At 54.4% G+C, this 16,131-nt stretch overlaps 2 protein-coding genes across 6 annotated transcripts in view; one reads left to right on the top strand and one right to left on the bottom strand.

Moving 5' to 3' along the window:
- Window positions 1–14,845, top strand: part of Ttc7a (tetratricopeptide repeat domain 7A) — a 102,553-nt gene extending 87,708 nt beyond the window's left edge. For 3 of the 4 annotated variants that reach the window (XM_063262049.1, XM_039112459.2, XM_008764464.4), the window contains 2 exons: window positions 1,169–1,371; window positions 12,963–14,845. In XM_063262049.1, coding sequence (XP_063118119.1) covers window positions 1,169–1,371; window positions 12,963–13,184 — 425 coding nt within the window. In that variant the 3' untranslated portion in view covers window positions 13,185–14,845. The remainder of the gene's footprint in view (window positions 1–1,168; window positions 1,372–12,962) is intronic. The other variant, NM_001100756.1, reaches the window with a different exon arrangement.
- A 615-nt stretch (window positions 14,846–15,460) lies between these two features.
- Window positions 15,461–16,131, bottom strand: part of Stpg4 (sperm-tail PG-rich repeat containing 4) — a 51,458-nt gene continuing 50,787 nt past the window's right edge. For both annotated transcript variants that reach the window (XM_006239719.5, XM_063262467.1), the window contains one exon: window positions 15,461–16,072. In XM_006239719.5, coding sequence (XP_006239781.4) covers window positions 16,031–16,072 — 42 coding nt within the window. In that variant the 3' untranslated portion in view covers window positions 15,461–16,030. The remainder of the gene's footprint in view (window positions 16,073–16,131) is intronic.

Here is a 16,131-nt window from a genome sequence, read left to right as displayed (position 1 = left end):
GCCTGTGCAGTGTGGGGTTGAAGTGCGCAGTTCTGTGGGCTGCCCGGAGATGGGAGAAACTGCGCCTTTTCCCACAGATCTGCATCTCGGGATAATCTGGTGCTGCCTCCTGGCCAAAAGGGGTGTGCGTGTGTGTATGCGTGTGCGTGTGTGTGCATGTGTGTGTGTGAGTGTGTGTGTGTGGTGTGTGTGTCTGTGTGTGAGTGTGTGTGTGCATGTGTGTCTGTGTGAGTGTGTGTGCATGTGTGTGTCTGTGTGTGGTGTGTGTGTGTCTGTGTGTGAGTGTGTGTGTGGTGTGTGTGTGTGTGTGTATGCGTGCGTGTCTGTGTGTGTCTGTGTGTATGCGTGCGTGTGTGTGCATGTGTGGTGTGTGTGTGTGTGTGTGTGTGTGTGTGTGTGTGTGTGTGTGTAGCTGTGGGGGAGGGGAGGCCAGTTCTATGGTTGTCCTTTCTCCCCTCCTCAGCTTAACTAAACAGAGGGAAGATCCTCCCTTTAAGGCTGCTTGTCAGAATGAGACAAAATAGCTTGTGAAGTTGGGTTTGCCCAAGGCGGCCTCCCTAAATACAGGTTTTACCTATGTCACTGTTACCTCTTGATCTTCACTTTGTGGGCCTCTGCCTCCATCCCTGCCAGTGCTTGGGTCCTCTTGGGCTTCAGACACACTCCCACTTCATCCGGAGCCTGCCAGGGCCTAGTAAACCTCTCAGTTAATGTGCTTCGGGACTGAAAGACCTCTGGGGAAGTCACCTGGTCTGTTTCCCTGCTGCCGTCCGCCCAGAGAAGCAGACAGACATCGAAACGTGTCAAAGACATGCAAGCAAGCATTCAACGCTGGGCCACTCCGTTCCCCACCGCCACCCACCGGGTCTGAAGTCAGACAGCCTGGCACACACTGTGGCCCTGTCAGTTTCTCGCTCCTTCTGCCGTCCTGGGTTTCTAATGTGGGGTGGTGAAAGTACATTCTCCAGAGTTTCTGTGGCATTGACTAAAGCAGTTCGTGTGACTGAAACGGGACTGACAGTGCCCGCTGTCACCCTTGAGCATCACAGCAAGGCCCTGGGCTGTGACTCTGTGGCTTCTTCTGTCAGCCTTGTTGGTTCAAGAATGAGGGCTGGGCCCGCTGCCTATGGCGTCCCCCTGCTCACACTTCACCCCTCTCTTTTCACAGCTGAGCTGTTCATGGAGCAGAGACAACTCAAGGAAGCAGGTTTCTGCATCCAGGAGGCTGCTGGCCTCTTCCCCACCTCTCACTCGGTGCTCTACATGCGAGGCCGGCTGGCTGAGGTGAAGGGCAGCTTTGAAGAGGCCAAGCAGCTGTACAAGGAGGCACTCACCGTGAACCCGGATGGTGTTTGCATCATGCACAGCCTGGTAAGCCGCCCTCCCCTCCCTCGACCTCCCCTCGAATCCCCCTCACCCTCCCTGCCAGCTGTGGCTGATGCTGCTTCTCTCAGAGGTGGTTTCCTGGCAGCTCTGCTGTGAGAGACATCGGTGTGTGTGTCTTGTAGGTGTGAGTCGTTTCCCTCCCATCAGAGTCTGAATTGATTGGGGGAAAAATCTGGAAGGGATGGTTGACACTTTTTGTGACTTTCATGTTGCTGTGAAGTTCTGTGTATGATCTACTCCCAAGATTCCATGGCCACTTGTTAAAGCCTTACCCTAGGAGCTAATCCAAACTCCAGGCAGTTCCAAAAACGCCTTGTATGAGGCTCCTCGGCCTCTCCCCAGCCACTGGGCCCCCCTGCCTCTCCAGGGGAGTTCTGTTTCTCACAGTGGACCCTGTCAGCTCTGACGTGAGTGTATATTGAGAATGGCCCCTGGGTTGTTAAAGGGTTCCCCAGACCCCAGTTGTGGGACATGGGCGCAGGGTGGGTACCAAGGACACAGTGACACGCCCGCACCCGTGGTGGGGAGGTTTGGTAGCAGCGCTCATCCTGACCTAGCTACCTTCTCCCTTGGGTGGTCATGGGTAGGTGAGCCTATTTCTGGACCTTGAGTGTGCTTATCCGTCAGTGAAGATTGTGTTGTCAGGAAAGCACAAGTGTGTGTCTTCTTTCACCCCTGTTTTCCTTGCTGCTCCAGAGAGCAGAGATCAGGACAGATAGAGAGGTCTCTGAGGGACCGTCGAGGTCTCCATTGCCAGTCATCTCATTCACCTGTGACAGGAGGCCACAGGAGCTGGGTTTGAGCAGGTTAGGCACACACTCAGGAATCACCTGATAGGAACCTGACCCCAGGAGAAGCTGGACCAAAGCATCTTCGTGGTCCTTGTAATCCACTGGTTCCTGAAAACAGAACCAAGCAAAGATTGCCTGCTCGGTTCCCATCCTGCTGCCAGGTTTCTTCCTAGGCTCTGTGAATTTTGAGCCCCGGCTAAGAGGAAAAAAAAAAATCGCAGGCCACAAGGTCACACGGCCCTGTCCCTCCCCATGGCTTCCTCCTGTCCTGTGGTCAGCCCAGCTAGAGTTTGGTTTTATACAAGGCACACCTCCTCCTTCCTCCTGCATTTCAGCCATTGGCTTTGCTGGTTGATGCCTCACTAGCAGTCATATCAAGAAGACTGGATGGTTGAGGAGGGCTGGGCTGCCATGGTGCGTGGGTCTGAGCCGCAGCCCCAACCTCCAAAGCCAACAGAATCCCAAGTACAGTCTTGAAGTAACAGCTACATTTTTCATTCGTGCTTATTATTGTTTGTAGCTATTTTCTTGAAATTGAAGCAGTTTCCAACCATGGGTTTCCATAGTGACCGAATATCTGTCCAGAGTAGCTCCCTGCAGATGTGACTGAAACAGTCCCTTTTCTCCTCCTGGGGTGCCTTGCTGATTTAATGAAATTGGAGCAAGTTGGAGCCAGGGCTGCCCACTCTCAGTTACCAGCAACCAGAGGGGCAGCCGGCTCCTGAGTGGGCAGCCTGTCCCCTTTCCACAGGCTCCTTTCCTGCCAGCATCCCACACATATGCATACAGAATAGCAAATTGCAAGCCTGGAGAAGATTTCCTAAGCATACTTTCCTAAGGACGTGTGACTGCTTTAGCATGCTGATCTCAAGTGTTCCCCCATCTAAATGTCTTCCTTGTGCTGGCCTGGGACTCAGGACATCTGGGCTCTCATCCTGGCCCTGGCTCTGGCTGATTTGAGTGACATAGAACAAGAGTTAACGTCCATTGCTCCCAATGTCCCCTTTTATAAGTAGACTATAATGTTTTTATATCAAATGAGATGATGCCTGTGAAGTCTACAGTGAAATAGGAATGGAGACTGGCTAGCCCGGCTAGCACACAGACCACTGTTCTCCAGGCCCCTTCACTGACAGGCATTGTAATCAATCATAGCGCACACACACCAGGGATAAGTGCAGATTGGGATCTTTCTTACTGTGATGTAACACAGTAGAAAACGCTTACAGTAGGTTAAGTCAGCTTGGCATTTATACCCATAATTCACTGTGAGACCATCCATGGAGAATGAGAGGGACATCATTTTGTGTCTTCTGGGATAGGTCCATCCTTAGAGAAATATCCAGAGAAAAGAGGATATGTGGATGCTAGGCCCCACCATGAAGTCATTACTGAGGCAGGTTCCTAGGGAGACATGGACTACAGGACACCACTGAACCTTGACAGCACCTGTAGTAGGCACATAGAAGAGCTACCCTTCCCTGTGGGATCTCAGCCACATATAAGCCCAGGATGGGAAATTCTTCTGATGTCATGGGGAAGTCCCCTCCCTGGGGTCTGGAAAGGGGAGGATGGGGGACTGTGTAGGGGCAGGTTTGAGCTTGCTGTCATAGGGTGGGGCTGGCAAACAGCAGAAGAGGAAAGCTCACTGGGAGCCGAAGGCCACAAAGCTTTCTCAGACAGGCACAGCTCTCCGCTGTCCTGCTCCGACATCCACCCTCCCTGGATGTGATGGGGAAGCCCTTCCTGATCCTAGCCCCACCTTCCAAGTGAGCTAGAATTTTACACCAGGCCAAGCAAAAGAGTATTGCCTCCGTCATGATTCCATGCCAGAAAACCAGTAACAACAACAACAACACACACACACACACACACACACACACACACACACACACACACACACACATCACCAACAACAGCAACAGCAACAACAAACTTCTACAGTGCCCACAGCCAAGTCCAGAGCAAGATGACCCAGGACTCAGTCCCAGAGGCCATCTCCTATGCCACGCTCAGTAGTTTATGTGTGGAAATCACATCACAGGAACAGGTGTCTGCCAGGCAGGCTCACCCCCTCCACCACCTAAGACCCTCTCAGCTGCAGTCCTTGGGACTCAGTGTGTGGTCAGAAGGATCTAAGCAGGAAGCCTGACATTGCCTGCCCACAGTACATGAGTAGACAAGCAGGGTCTTTAACAACATCACAGAGGAGAAGTGTTGCTCTTCAGGGAGGGCAGGAAGGGACCCCAGGTTCTTGCCCTACATCTCTGTCCCAGAACTTCTGAGGAGCACTGGAAACCCCCCAACAAAAAAGGACTATAGGGGCCAAGACAGCGGGCAAAGGACAGCGTGTCAGTGAGGGCTCCCCCAGGAGGGTGTTCCTATGCTGACACCTGAACAGGGTAGGCATTGGTTGTTCGTGAGGCTAAGAAGCTTGACTCAGTTTCCCAGCATAATGAAGAGGTCATTTTCCCTCCATCGTTCTGAGTTGCTGCCAGTTACCCCCGCCACAGTAAAGGCAAATGGTCGTGAGAGAGTGAGTGCTCATGGGAAATGAGTGGATCTACCAGGCAGGCAGTCTGGGACTCCCCCTAGACAGTCCTCAACAGAAAACAAACATCCAGAGAGGTGAGAAACAGCAGAAGAGGACCTCGAGTCTCCAGGGACACAGATTTGAGGACAAATGGGAAGTTATTGGTGGACAGAGGCTCATTAGTGGACGCTGTGTGCATTCTGTGGTCCTGGGGCCCATAAGGACCTGAACTTGCTTCCTGTAACCAGCCTTTGTCCCTTGATAGAGCTGAAAGGGGAATTTAACTGCTCTTAGGCAAATAGGCAGAAGACAGAGTTTTCTTGTGCCTGCTGCTTTTCAGTTGTCGTTAGCTTAGGATAGCCTTTTTTGTTCAGTTGTCGTTAGCTCAGGATAGCCAGGGAGGCATATTTAGGGGTAGCACGTTCTGCAGCCCTTGAGCTCCACTAGCGAAGAATCAGGCTGTAGCCACAGATGGCTCACTCCCTCCTCCCCCCCACCCCCACCCCGGCTTGCCTAGGCTGTAAGGATGCAGATGCTTCTCTGACTGTTCCTGAGACCCTCAGCGCTAACTGGGTGTTCATGGACAGGCAAGGTATCTGTGGGCAGTGCCTGCCCTGCTTCTCCAGGGATGTACTCTGGAGGTGCAGACTTCTGCTCTCTCACTGGGGATTAGCTGCAGGTTCTCCCAGAACCTCTTCTCCTAGGGCACCACAGCCACAGTGGGCAGCTTTGGCCCGTAGTCTAGTTCCTAGGCGTGCAGTTTCTGAGGCCATCTCTTCTCCCATGTGCCCTGGAAATGTGGGGGCAGCACTGTTGCCTCCGCTTTCTCCCGGAATAGACTGGCTTCAGCTACTCTCCTCGTGGATCTGGTCATTACAGCAGTGTACAGCAACCATACCAGGAACCACAACTGGCTGTGTCCCCATGGAAACCTTTCATGCCTTCCACCCTAGCCTGGGATCGAGGTAGGGCCCCTCGGGTGTGCCCAGAGTCCCGTAGGACTTGTTTCTGCGGCCAGAGAGGTGGGGTTTGTTATAAAGGCCTGTATAACACCCCCACCCAGCCAGCCATCCCAGTCCTGCGGAAGCGGTACCAGATTCTAGAGGTGACAGACAGAGGGGGCCAGCCTTGACTACCCACAAGTTATGAGAGAGCTTGGGCTTTGTGTCACTGGATGGGCTAGGGTTTTGTTTTTGTTTTTTCCCCTTATGTCAAGGGTCCAATTATAATTTGGACCCTTGTGACTTCAAAGTGTGTTTTCGGGTTCAGATGAACTGAAAGCTGTGAGAAAGAGACACTGTAGTGACAAAATGTCCTGCATCAGCCCCGGTCAAGCCCCACCGTCAGCCAGGTAGACTTCTGTTGGGCCACACTGCATGGTAAGGAGGTGGGGGCTTTGGCACAAACAGGGAGCATTTATGGTCAGTAGGGAGTTGAGGAGCCAGTGAGGCCAGAGCTCCCTTTGGGCCTCCTCTAGCACTGGTTAACTACCCAGTGTAGGAGCCGGCTCGGGAGCACTGAAGTTGTGTGCCTTTCAAGCCCACCTGACCTGCACTTGAGGTCCCCTTTGCCTTGTTCACTGTTTAACCTTGGCCAAGTGTCCTTTGTCTCTCAGAGGTTCAGAATGCCTGTCTGTAGAACTGGGGTAGCTGTGCCACGTGCATAGGGTTGCTGCTGGAGTGCAGTTGAGTGTGGCGTGATGGGCCAGCGGCCGAGCCTTGTTCTCCTTGAAGCAGAGCCTCCTCCTCCATGCTCAGCTGCTCCAGGTTTGCAGAGGGATGTAGGGACCCTGCACTAAGCCCATAGGCCCTTTGCCATTCCCCAGAGAAGAGTGGCCAAGGCACTGGTATTCAGGACATGGGACCCTCTGAGTACCATGTTGACCTTAGCTAAGGGAAGCCTGGCTGCCTCCCAGAGAATGGAGGGAGGAGAGGGGTTTGCAGCCTTGTCTCGCTGAAGAGGCGCTGTGGTGACTGCTTTGGTGAGGTGCTCTGCTGGCTCTGCCGGCCCGCTCTCTGGGCTGTGACCCTGCCAGGCTGGTCACCATCTGTCTGAGGACATTACAGAGGAGTGAGTGTCCTGAGAGGCAAAGAGCAAAGCTCGGTGCCCTGCAGTTTCTCTAATGTTCTACACAGCAACGGCACACAGAGCAGCCAGGCCTCAGGGCCCCTGACTCAGCCCAGACCCATCTGCCTCTGCTGCCTGTGTCCTGGATCTCAGGAGCCAAAGCAGTTTGATGTGGTTTGATGCTCGTTACCTGGGCTGCAGTGGATGGCTTTGAGAACCACAGGCAACCTGGGGAGCAGGAAGACCAGAAGTCTTGCCTTTGCCGAGAATGAGAAGGATGTGGGGGGAGGGGGGAGGATGTGGGGGGGAGAGATGGGGAGGATGTGGGGGGGAGAGATGGGGAGGATGTGGGGGGGAGAGATGGGGAGGATGTGGAGGGGAGAGATGGGGAGGATGTGGGGGGGAGAGATGGAGAGGATATGGGCTAAGAGATGGGGAAGGTGGGGGAGAGAGTTGGGGAGGATGTGGGGGAGATTGGGAGGATGGGGGAGTGATATGGGGGGAGGATAGGGAGAGATGGGGAGAGATGGGGAGGATGGGGAGAGATAGGGAGAGAAATGGGAAGGATGTGGGGGGGAGAGATGGGGAGGATGTGGAGGGGAGAGATGGGGAGGATGTGGAGGGGAGAGATGGGGAGGATGAGGGGAGAGAGAAGGGGGGATGTGGGAGGAAGAGATGGGGAGGATGTGGGGGGGAGAAATGGGGAGGATATGGGCTAAGAGATGGGGAAGATGGGGGAGAGAATTGGGGAGGATGTGGGGGGAGATTGGGAAGATGGGGGAGTGATATGGGGGGAGGATAGGGAGAGAGATGGGGGAGAGAAATGGGGAGGATGTGGGATAAGAGATGGGGAGGATGTGGGATAAGAGATGGGGAGGATGTGGGATAAGAGATGGGGAGGATGTGGGATAAGAGATGGGGAGGATGGGGGATAAGAGATGGGGAGGATGAGGAGAGAGATGGGGAGGATGAGGGAGAGAGATACTCTGAAGGGAGCACTTGGGGTAGCCATGGTCTGAAGCTTCTATCTGCCAGTCAGGTTCATTCGGGGGAACCGTCCTGACCATTTGACCCCCAGATGAGATGATTTGGTTGTGAGTTTCTTTCCATATCTCCCTGGGGGAATGCTCCTTGTGTCACACAGATGTGGGGGGGGGTGTCGCCTAGGTGGTAATGCCAGGCCAGAGTGCAGACTCTCCCTCTCATCCCGCCCAGATCGCCTGGCTGGGCACAGGTTCACATCATGATGACAGTTGGGCACAGATGCTTTGATGGCCCCAGAATCCAGGAATGGGAAAGACTGTCTGGAGGTTGCCCCAGGCTGCGGCCCTTAGCCGCCCTGTCCTACAAGCCTCCCATTCCTTAAGTGGCCGTTCCTTAAATGATCTCTCCACTAAAGCTGAGCCTCATGCTCTACCCAAGGACTTAGGAGGGCCCAGCCCCCAGAGGGTGAGTCAAGGCTAGCCTCCTCCAGAGGTCGGGCTTCTACTTCCTGGTCCTCTGTAAGCCAGAGAGTCACCAGATATGACCTGCTATGGGCGCTCCAGTGCTTTTGGCCTCTTAGCCCTAGATGCCCCTGGGAAGACAGATAACCCCAGCCAATCAACCCTTGTGCTGCATCCCAGAGCCCCAGGAAGAGAAAGGAATGGGTATAGGTTGGTAACACAAGAGTGACAACCACTGGTACCCTAGAAGACCCCTCCTAGGCTGGTCTAGTGACTCTGGGTGCCTTCTCAGCAAGGGCCTCTTCCAGAGACCTGGGGCTGGCCTATCAACTGGACAGTAGGTGGATCTGGAAGGACTTACGTCCTTTGCCTCCAGCGGGAAAGGAGAACGGGCTGGCTGCTGTAGCTAGCTCTGTGTTCTAGAACCGGTATGTCCCCAGTCTGGGTGGACAGGTTGAGGGTGACATACCTGAACAAATCTGGAGCTAGCACTGGCCTAGAAGCATGCAGTCTCCCCAAGTGTGCCTGAAGAGGACCCTCCCCATCCCCATCCCCATCCCCCACCCCCAGTGCAATGGCTCCTCCACGAAGTCCCAGTGACTTCAAATGGCCTCCAGGGGCCTGTGGCTCCCGCAGCCTCCCAGTGGATTCCCAGCCTCCCAGCCACAAAGGCCACTACAGAATCCCAGGAAGGTGCCTGGGGCTCAGGAAGAAAATTCCCTACATAACTTCTATAAATACTTAGGGCAAGGGTGGGAGGAGCACTCAGCTTGGCCCACAGCTGGTGAGGCTCTAAGTACCACTTCCCAGGGTGGGCTCCCTAAAACCCCACACACCCATGTGGCCTTCCCACTGTGCCTCTGCAGTCAGTGAACGCCTAGTGAGATGGTGAGATGGTGCTAAGTATAAGAACCGGCAGCAAGGCCCTTCCTTCCTCTCTATACCTAGCTACAGGCAGTTCTACCCTGTAGCTCAACAAACAACTCCTAACAGGAAATGCCCTGTACCCTCAGTCTCCAGACCTCAGCAACCACAGGCCCCTCAGACCACCTGCTTTGGGGCCCTTGTAGGCCTCCTGAGCTCCCTGAGGCAACAGTCAGCCCAGGAAGCCCTTAAGGCAGAGCCAGGGGTCCCTCCCACTTGGCTTCTGTTGAGAGCTGCTGCCCTGCTTAGAGCAGAAAGACTGGCAAGGAAATCAATCTCTCTCTCTCTCTCTCTCTCTCTCTCTCTCTCTCTCTCTCTCTCTCTCTCTCTCTCCCCCTCCTCCCTCTCATACGCACACACACAGATACACACACAGAGACACACACACATAGAGACACAGACTCACACATAGATACACACACACAGACACACACATAGAGACACAGACACACACACACAGACTCACACACACACACTCACACAGAGACACACACACAGAGACACAGACACACACAGACTCACACACAGAGACACACACACATAGACACACAGATACACACACAGACCCACACACAGAGACACACACACATAGAGACACAGACACACACACACAGACTCAACACACAGATACACACACACCCAGACACACACACAGACTCACACAGAGACACACACACATAGACACAGACACACAACACAGACACACACACAGAGACACACACATAGAGACACAGACACACACAGACTCACACACAGAGACACACACACATAGAGACACAGACACAGGCACACACACACACACACACACGTATGGAGCACAGGTCAGGTAAGGTACACAAGAGCCCCACAGTGACCAAATATGATGTGGAGGTGGGATGTCTTGAGGTTTGCTGAACTCAGGAAGGGCTTCCTGGGAGAGCAGAGCCCTGAGAGATCAGTCGGGGCCGAAGCCCCTCTGAGAGCTGAGGAAAGAGGGACTTCTGGAGACTTTGAACATTGTACTGTCCTTTCCAGAAGCCCTGGTGATGGCTGTTTCCAGCCCAAGTGAGCCTTGCAACTAGTCTTCCATGGTCACAGATAACTTTTGCATGGCTACCAAATCCCTGTGAATGGGCAGTCCAGTCCTGGCACCACAGTGAAGGGTCAGAAGCTATGGGCCTCTTCACAGGACTAGATCCCTCCCAGCAGATGAGGGACAGGCGGGGGTGGGGGGCACTCCGTAGGGATGTGTGGCTGGAACTGAGACACCAGTTCTGTGTTCTCGCCATCTCCCTGGAGACCTGTTCTTATAGTAGAGTCAGGAGGGTGCTGATGGACCCTGGGGACAGCGCCAGGCTGGGGACAGCAGGGGACACCTTGCATCTTCCTGTACTTGGGTCCCACCCAGTTGTCAGGCAGCAAACAGCACTGGGTTGCTACCAAACACAAGTGCTGCTGGTGTCAGGGGCAGGTGGCCACAGATCCGGTTACAGGCCCTGGGCCTCCAGGCCTTAGCCTGACCCCAGCCTGGCCCGGTGTCTTCTTTCAGGTTCTAAGGTCAGCATGTTGGGGCAGGGGGACATGAAGCCAGCCCCACTGCACAGCCCTTCCTAACAGAGGACCCTGCCATCTCCCTCCCTCTAAGGAAGTGGCCAGTGCTGGCCTCTCCCTGCCCCACCCCTGTCTGTGCTCCTCCTAGAGAGGTTGCAAGCTGCCTGCTGTGTGTCAGGCTGTGCCTTCTCCAGATCCATCCTTCCAGAATTCACAGCAGCCCTGTGAGGAAGGACTCTCCTACCACCACCACCCCTCAGTTTACCAATGAGAATATCACAGCTCAGAGACCAGTGGCCATTTGCTAGGGTCCCAGCTAGGCCTTCTGGCTGCTTAGCCCTGGCCTTTTGTCCTCTACTGAGACACCCATTCAGCCAGCAGACACATCCGACTGCGCCCCAAACGCCCACACCTTCTCTGTCATCCTGGGATTGAATGTAAGGCCTCCCACTCGCTAGGCAAGTGACAACATACCATTGAGCTACCCCCTGCTCTCTCTATTTTGATGTGGTTGCACTAAGTTCCCCAGGCTAGCCTAGACAGGCCTTCAACTTGCCATCCCCCTGCCTCGGCCTCCCCAGAGGCTGGGTTGATGGGTTTGCATCACTAGACCCAGCTGGAGAACAGAGGATTTGGACTCTTCTTGCCAATAAAGCTTCCTGTGGGAGGAAGAACCAGAGAGGAAGCTCAGAGAAAGAAGTGAGCAGACCCACCCCCTCCGCCAGGCCTGCTGGCCAGGTCTAGCCTCAGTTGCTCCCTGTGAGTGGCATTCCTAGGCTTCAGGGCTCCCTTTTTTGGTATTTCATCTTGGTTCTGGCAGCCATCAGCTAGAAACTTCCTTGCCTCCAGCCTGCGGGCCCCATTCCATTGTGAGCTACTTAAGGTCCTGTCCTGGCCATGTGGGCAGAACTGTGTGGCCTGGGCACTGCTGACCAGACACACACTGCCTGCCCCTGGTTCTGGTAACCCTGAGTCAGCACTGCTGTGTGCATCTGGTCAAAACCCCGTGTGACACTGCTACTCCCTGCCCCCACCTGCTGTTCCCCAGCTTAGGGTTGTAGGAGGGCGCCACGCTGGGAGTCAGTCTTGCCTCCCTGCTTCTGGCCCCAGGACCTCCAGCCAGCACCTCTGGAGACGGAGCCTTTCCCAGTCTTCCGCTGGACCATCCTTCTTGCCTAATTGGTCATGTTCCAAGCTCTCTTAGGGCTTCTGAAGTCAGCCGTGTACATCTTTCCTGGTGCGTCTCCATAGCAACCAAGGGCCTAACTCCAGGGAGCTTGGGGAGGAGGAAAATAACCCAGCTAAAAATGTCCGTGGCCGTCAGTGGGCGGGCTGCAAAGAGGGGGCTTCAAGCACAAAGGCAGCTCCCTGCCCCCCATCCTGGTCCCCTGCCTACCCAGGAAGTCGGAAGGAGTTGGAGATTTACCTCCACTCTTCGGAACAAGAGAAGTGCTCACTTCTCAGCACCTTGGGGTGCCTTCGAAGTGACAGGTCAGTGGGAGGTACAAAGCAGCCTTTCTGGAACCTGAAGCCTTCCCCATGCCCGGACCCTGTCCCTTGTCCCCAGTGTGGAGGAAGGGGAAGCTCAAGGCTGCCGGTTTCACTTCCCATCCCCGCTGTGAGAATTCCTGGCACTCCCTCTAGTTCTCTTGCAACTCTTTGCAACTGTCCTTTGAGCTGCTAAACCACCAAGCTGTACTCCTGTCTCCTGTCCTGAGGCATCTAGGGTCTTTGATCCCTGAACCCCTTCTAGCTCGTTCTCTCAGCAACTACTCTACACCCTGACCCTCTCCTTCCTGTGCCTGTCACCTGCCAGGGCAGGCTGCCGAGGCAGGCAGAGACTCTTCCCCTCTTTGTCACCGAGATGAGGGGCAGCCCCACGCTGCGGGCTGCATGCTCCCAGCTGGTGCTGTCTTGGACAGCTTTGCATCCACTGAGTCATTTCTGCCACGGGTCTTAGAAGGCCGTGCCCTGATAAAACATATTTTTTTTTCCCCATTTGTAGAAGAGCGAATGAAAGGCTCAGAATTCCCCCCAGGGGGCCACTCAGAATCAGGTCTAGACCTGAAGGCCCATCTTTGAAAGATAAGAGGAACCTATCGGTAACAGGGTTAAGGTGGGGCTTGGGCAGGGACAGATAGGTTTTGCATGAGTAAAGGCCAAGGTCATTTGTCTGTGGGCCTCTCTGGCTGATGTCCAGAAGCAAAACATTACTTCTCTGCCCTGGTTACTGAGCTCCCCCTGCCTGGGTGGCCCAGTTAACCTGGTCCTGTGCTTCATCTCCAGGGGCTGATTTTGAGTCGGCTGGGCCACAAGAGCCTGGCCCAGAAGGTGCTGCGGGATGCCGTGGAAAGGCAGAGCACCCACCACGAAGCATGGCAGGGCCTGGGTGAGGTGCTGCAGGACCAAGGCCACAATGAAGCTGCTGCTGACTGCTTCCTCACCGCGCTGGAGCTGGAGGCCAGCAGCCCTGTGCTCCCCTTCTCCATCATCGCCAGAGAGCTGTGAGCATCTGCAGCAGCTGCAGGCTGTCCGCAGGCAGGGGGGCAGGGAAGGGCACCATCCGGATGTGGGGGCCTCAGGGAATAGATGACTAGTGAACACTTCCACGGGCTCCCATGCCACTTCTCCCCCACACTCCACACCCTGCAGGCCCACATGGGCCTGAGCTCCTGTCTGAAACTGGGTGGACAAGATTTGCATCCAAAGCAAATGCCTTGCTCCCCAGAGGCTGACTTTGCCGAGCTCCTTTCGGATAAAAGGTGTGTCTTAGAGCCCAGACCCGTCCTCAGCCTCCTGAGCCCCTGGACGTCCTGCTTTGGAGTGAACCAGTCTTGAGTTTGTGTACCATAGAGATGAACTTGCTTGCCAGCCGTCCTCCGGCTGGCCAGACTTTTCCTGGATGCCTTTCTTTGTGCCTTGGGAGACAAACTGGCTTGAATCTAAGTGACCTCACAGAGCTGTGAGCAGGCATGCTGGAGAACCCCGGATACATTCCCCCAACCAGTCTCCCGGCAGTGCAAACTTGCAGCCTTGCCGAGGACAGCCACAGCTTAAGGTCTCAGACAGGGAGGACAGTGGTCTCCTGGGCCCTGTCAGACTGAATCAGCGCTGTTGATTGTCTGGTGTTTCCTTTGTGGGGGCTACACGTGTGTTCTATGTACCACCACCAAGTGCCTTTGGGAATTTTGTCAGGCCAGGTCTCTAAACACGTTCATGGTCATCTCCCTAGAGACACGCCCCAGCCAGTAAACTCCGAGGGCCCCTTGCCAGGGGCCTCTGGGACAGGCCTTGGAATATTAAACAGGGCTCTGACCTAGCCATTTCTAGTACCTTGAGTGCACAGTCCTTCAAGGCTTTCCCTACAGTGCAGGCCCCGCCCACTTGGGTGAGTGACACCAGCCCAGTTCACCTCATCTTCCACTGCCCAGTCTTCACCTTAGACTTTGCTGAGTGACCCAAAGCACCCGCTTGGCCTTTCATGCTCCCTGCTCAGATTCCCATGGAGGCCATGCTTGGGTAGAAACGAAAGAGGGACCTGACTGCCTCGCCTTTCTTTGCCCTGTGCTCTGTCACATCGCTGGGCAGATGTCCCTTCCTGACTCATCAGCCATGCACTCTAGTTTTGAAACTCCCTCAGGAAGCCATCCCCCACACCTAGCAGAGAGTGCCTTTCTGTCTCCCCTCTCTCTGGGTGGAAGCTCCTTCTGGTCTACCTTGCTCTTGTATTAGAATGTGTCAGGAGGGTTGAGAGCTGCCCCATGGCCAACCACAGTTTCCTTGGAAGGAGAAAGCCCTTGGAGATGGGCTCCTTTGTACTGACTTACCCTGCTTGTCTCCTCGTGTCCCCAGAGAGCCAGTGCCTTCTAGCCACAGCCACAGGCCAAGGGGAGGATATTCAGTCCTTGGTTGAATGGTCTATGTGTCTATGTGTATATAAATATAGATATATATATGCGAGAGATCTATATTTTTATGGCATTCTCTTAGAGTTAAGAAAAAAAGCAGATACTGCTCATACACCTTGGTGGTCGGTCTTGGCGGTGGGAAAGACAGCAAATGCATCTGACTTAGCATTACCTCTTTGGAGGCCATGGGAGACAGGCCCAGCACTTCACAATATCTTTAGAAATTGAATAAAAGACCCGTGAAGGGGAAAGGGGACTGTCTGAATAGTGTGTTCATTTACTTGGTACTCAGCATAGAGTAGTGATGCCAGCCCTGGAGAGGAGACCATGTCAGAGGAGAAACCCGGAAGGCTGAGGGGAGCAGAGTCAGGAAGAGAGAAGACACCCAGCTTCCAAGAAGGTCGAGTCTTGTCGGGAAGCAGTGCAACTAGAAGTTTGGGCAATGCCTGGAGGTTCTCAGAGGAGGCAGAGGGGTCTGGGACTGGTCCAGGGGCTGGGCCTGGCCTATGGCTGTCTTTCAAATAAGTCTGCCCACTAGGAAACCTCGGGGACTGGGGGTGTTAGCAGTCAGACATTTCTACCGTCTGCCCCAGAGACCTAATGACAGCAGAACAAGTCATCACTAGCTGCCAAGATGGGACACATTCCTATGTGACTACGAGTCACACGTGCAACATCCCCGTATAAAAGTCCAGGCCCCCCTCCTCGATTTGCCCTCTCCTTCCCCCCCCTCACCCAGAGGCAGCCCCTGTACACTGCTCCCCCATAAACCTCCCACGTGAGAACTGTCGCATGGCATGACTCTATGGCGTCCATGGCTTAGATCATGGCGAGATGATTGGTGCTAAGAAGCCTATGGCAGTGTATCGGAAGTAATTATAAGTTAGTAATTATAATTGTATAATTATACAAATATAAGTTGTCTATTACAGACCTTGCACCAAATTTTTTTCAAAAAGCCCTATTACGTCATGCCTGCCCCCACCCCCTGCAAGGGACTGCCTCCTACACTCCCAGAGTGGCAGCCCCCACACTTTGAGAATAGCTATACTGTGACGCCCCCCAAAATTCAGAGCTGGTCTCGTCCAGAGCCCTGTGCTGTTCCCCTTCCCAGGGCAGCCAGCGCCCTGCTCTACCCTTGCCCGTGTGACTTGACAGTGAGAGACTAGGGAGGAAGGGCTTTGTGGGGAGCCCGACCAGTTTGTTCGTTTGCTCGATTGCTTTTCCCCTTACATGGAAGTGGTGTTGCCTTCAGAATGGCAAGAAATGTCCCTTTACCACGGAGCTGCATCCCTAGCCCCTCCCCACTTGTTTTCAAAGCAGTTTCATGTGGCTTGAAGTCGGGATGTAGCAAGGATCACCTTGGATTCTCCATCCACTTGTCTCTCCTCCCACGTGCTGGGATTAGACATGTACTGCTCCGTCCAGCTCCAAGGGCCAGCTTCCTTAGCTGTCGCCTCTTTCCCAGGCAGCACACACATTCTGTAACTGACAGTTGGTATCATATTACTCGTTACACATCCAAGCCCTCACGGTTCTCCCCGTTA

This window comes from Rattus norvegicus, chromosome 6, assembly GCF_036323735.1.
Source record: "Rattus norvegicus strain BN/NHsdMcwi chromosome 6, GRCr8, whole genome shotgun sequence".
Classification (NCBI taxonomy): Eukaryota; Metazoa; Chordata; class Mammalia; order Rodentia; family Muridae; genus Rattus; species Rattus norvegicus.
The sequence above is the reverse complement of the archived record's forward strand: the minus strand, read 5'-3'. Positions and strand labels throughout refer to the sequence as shown.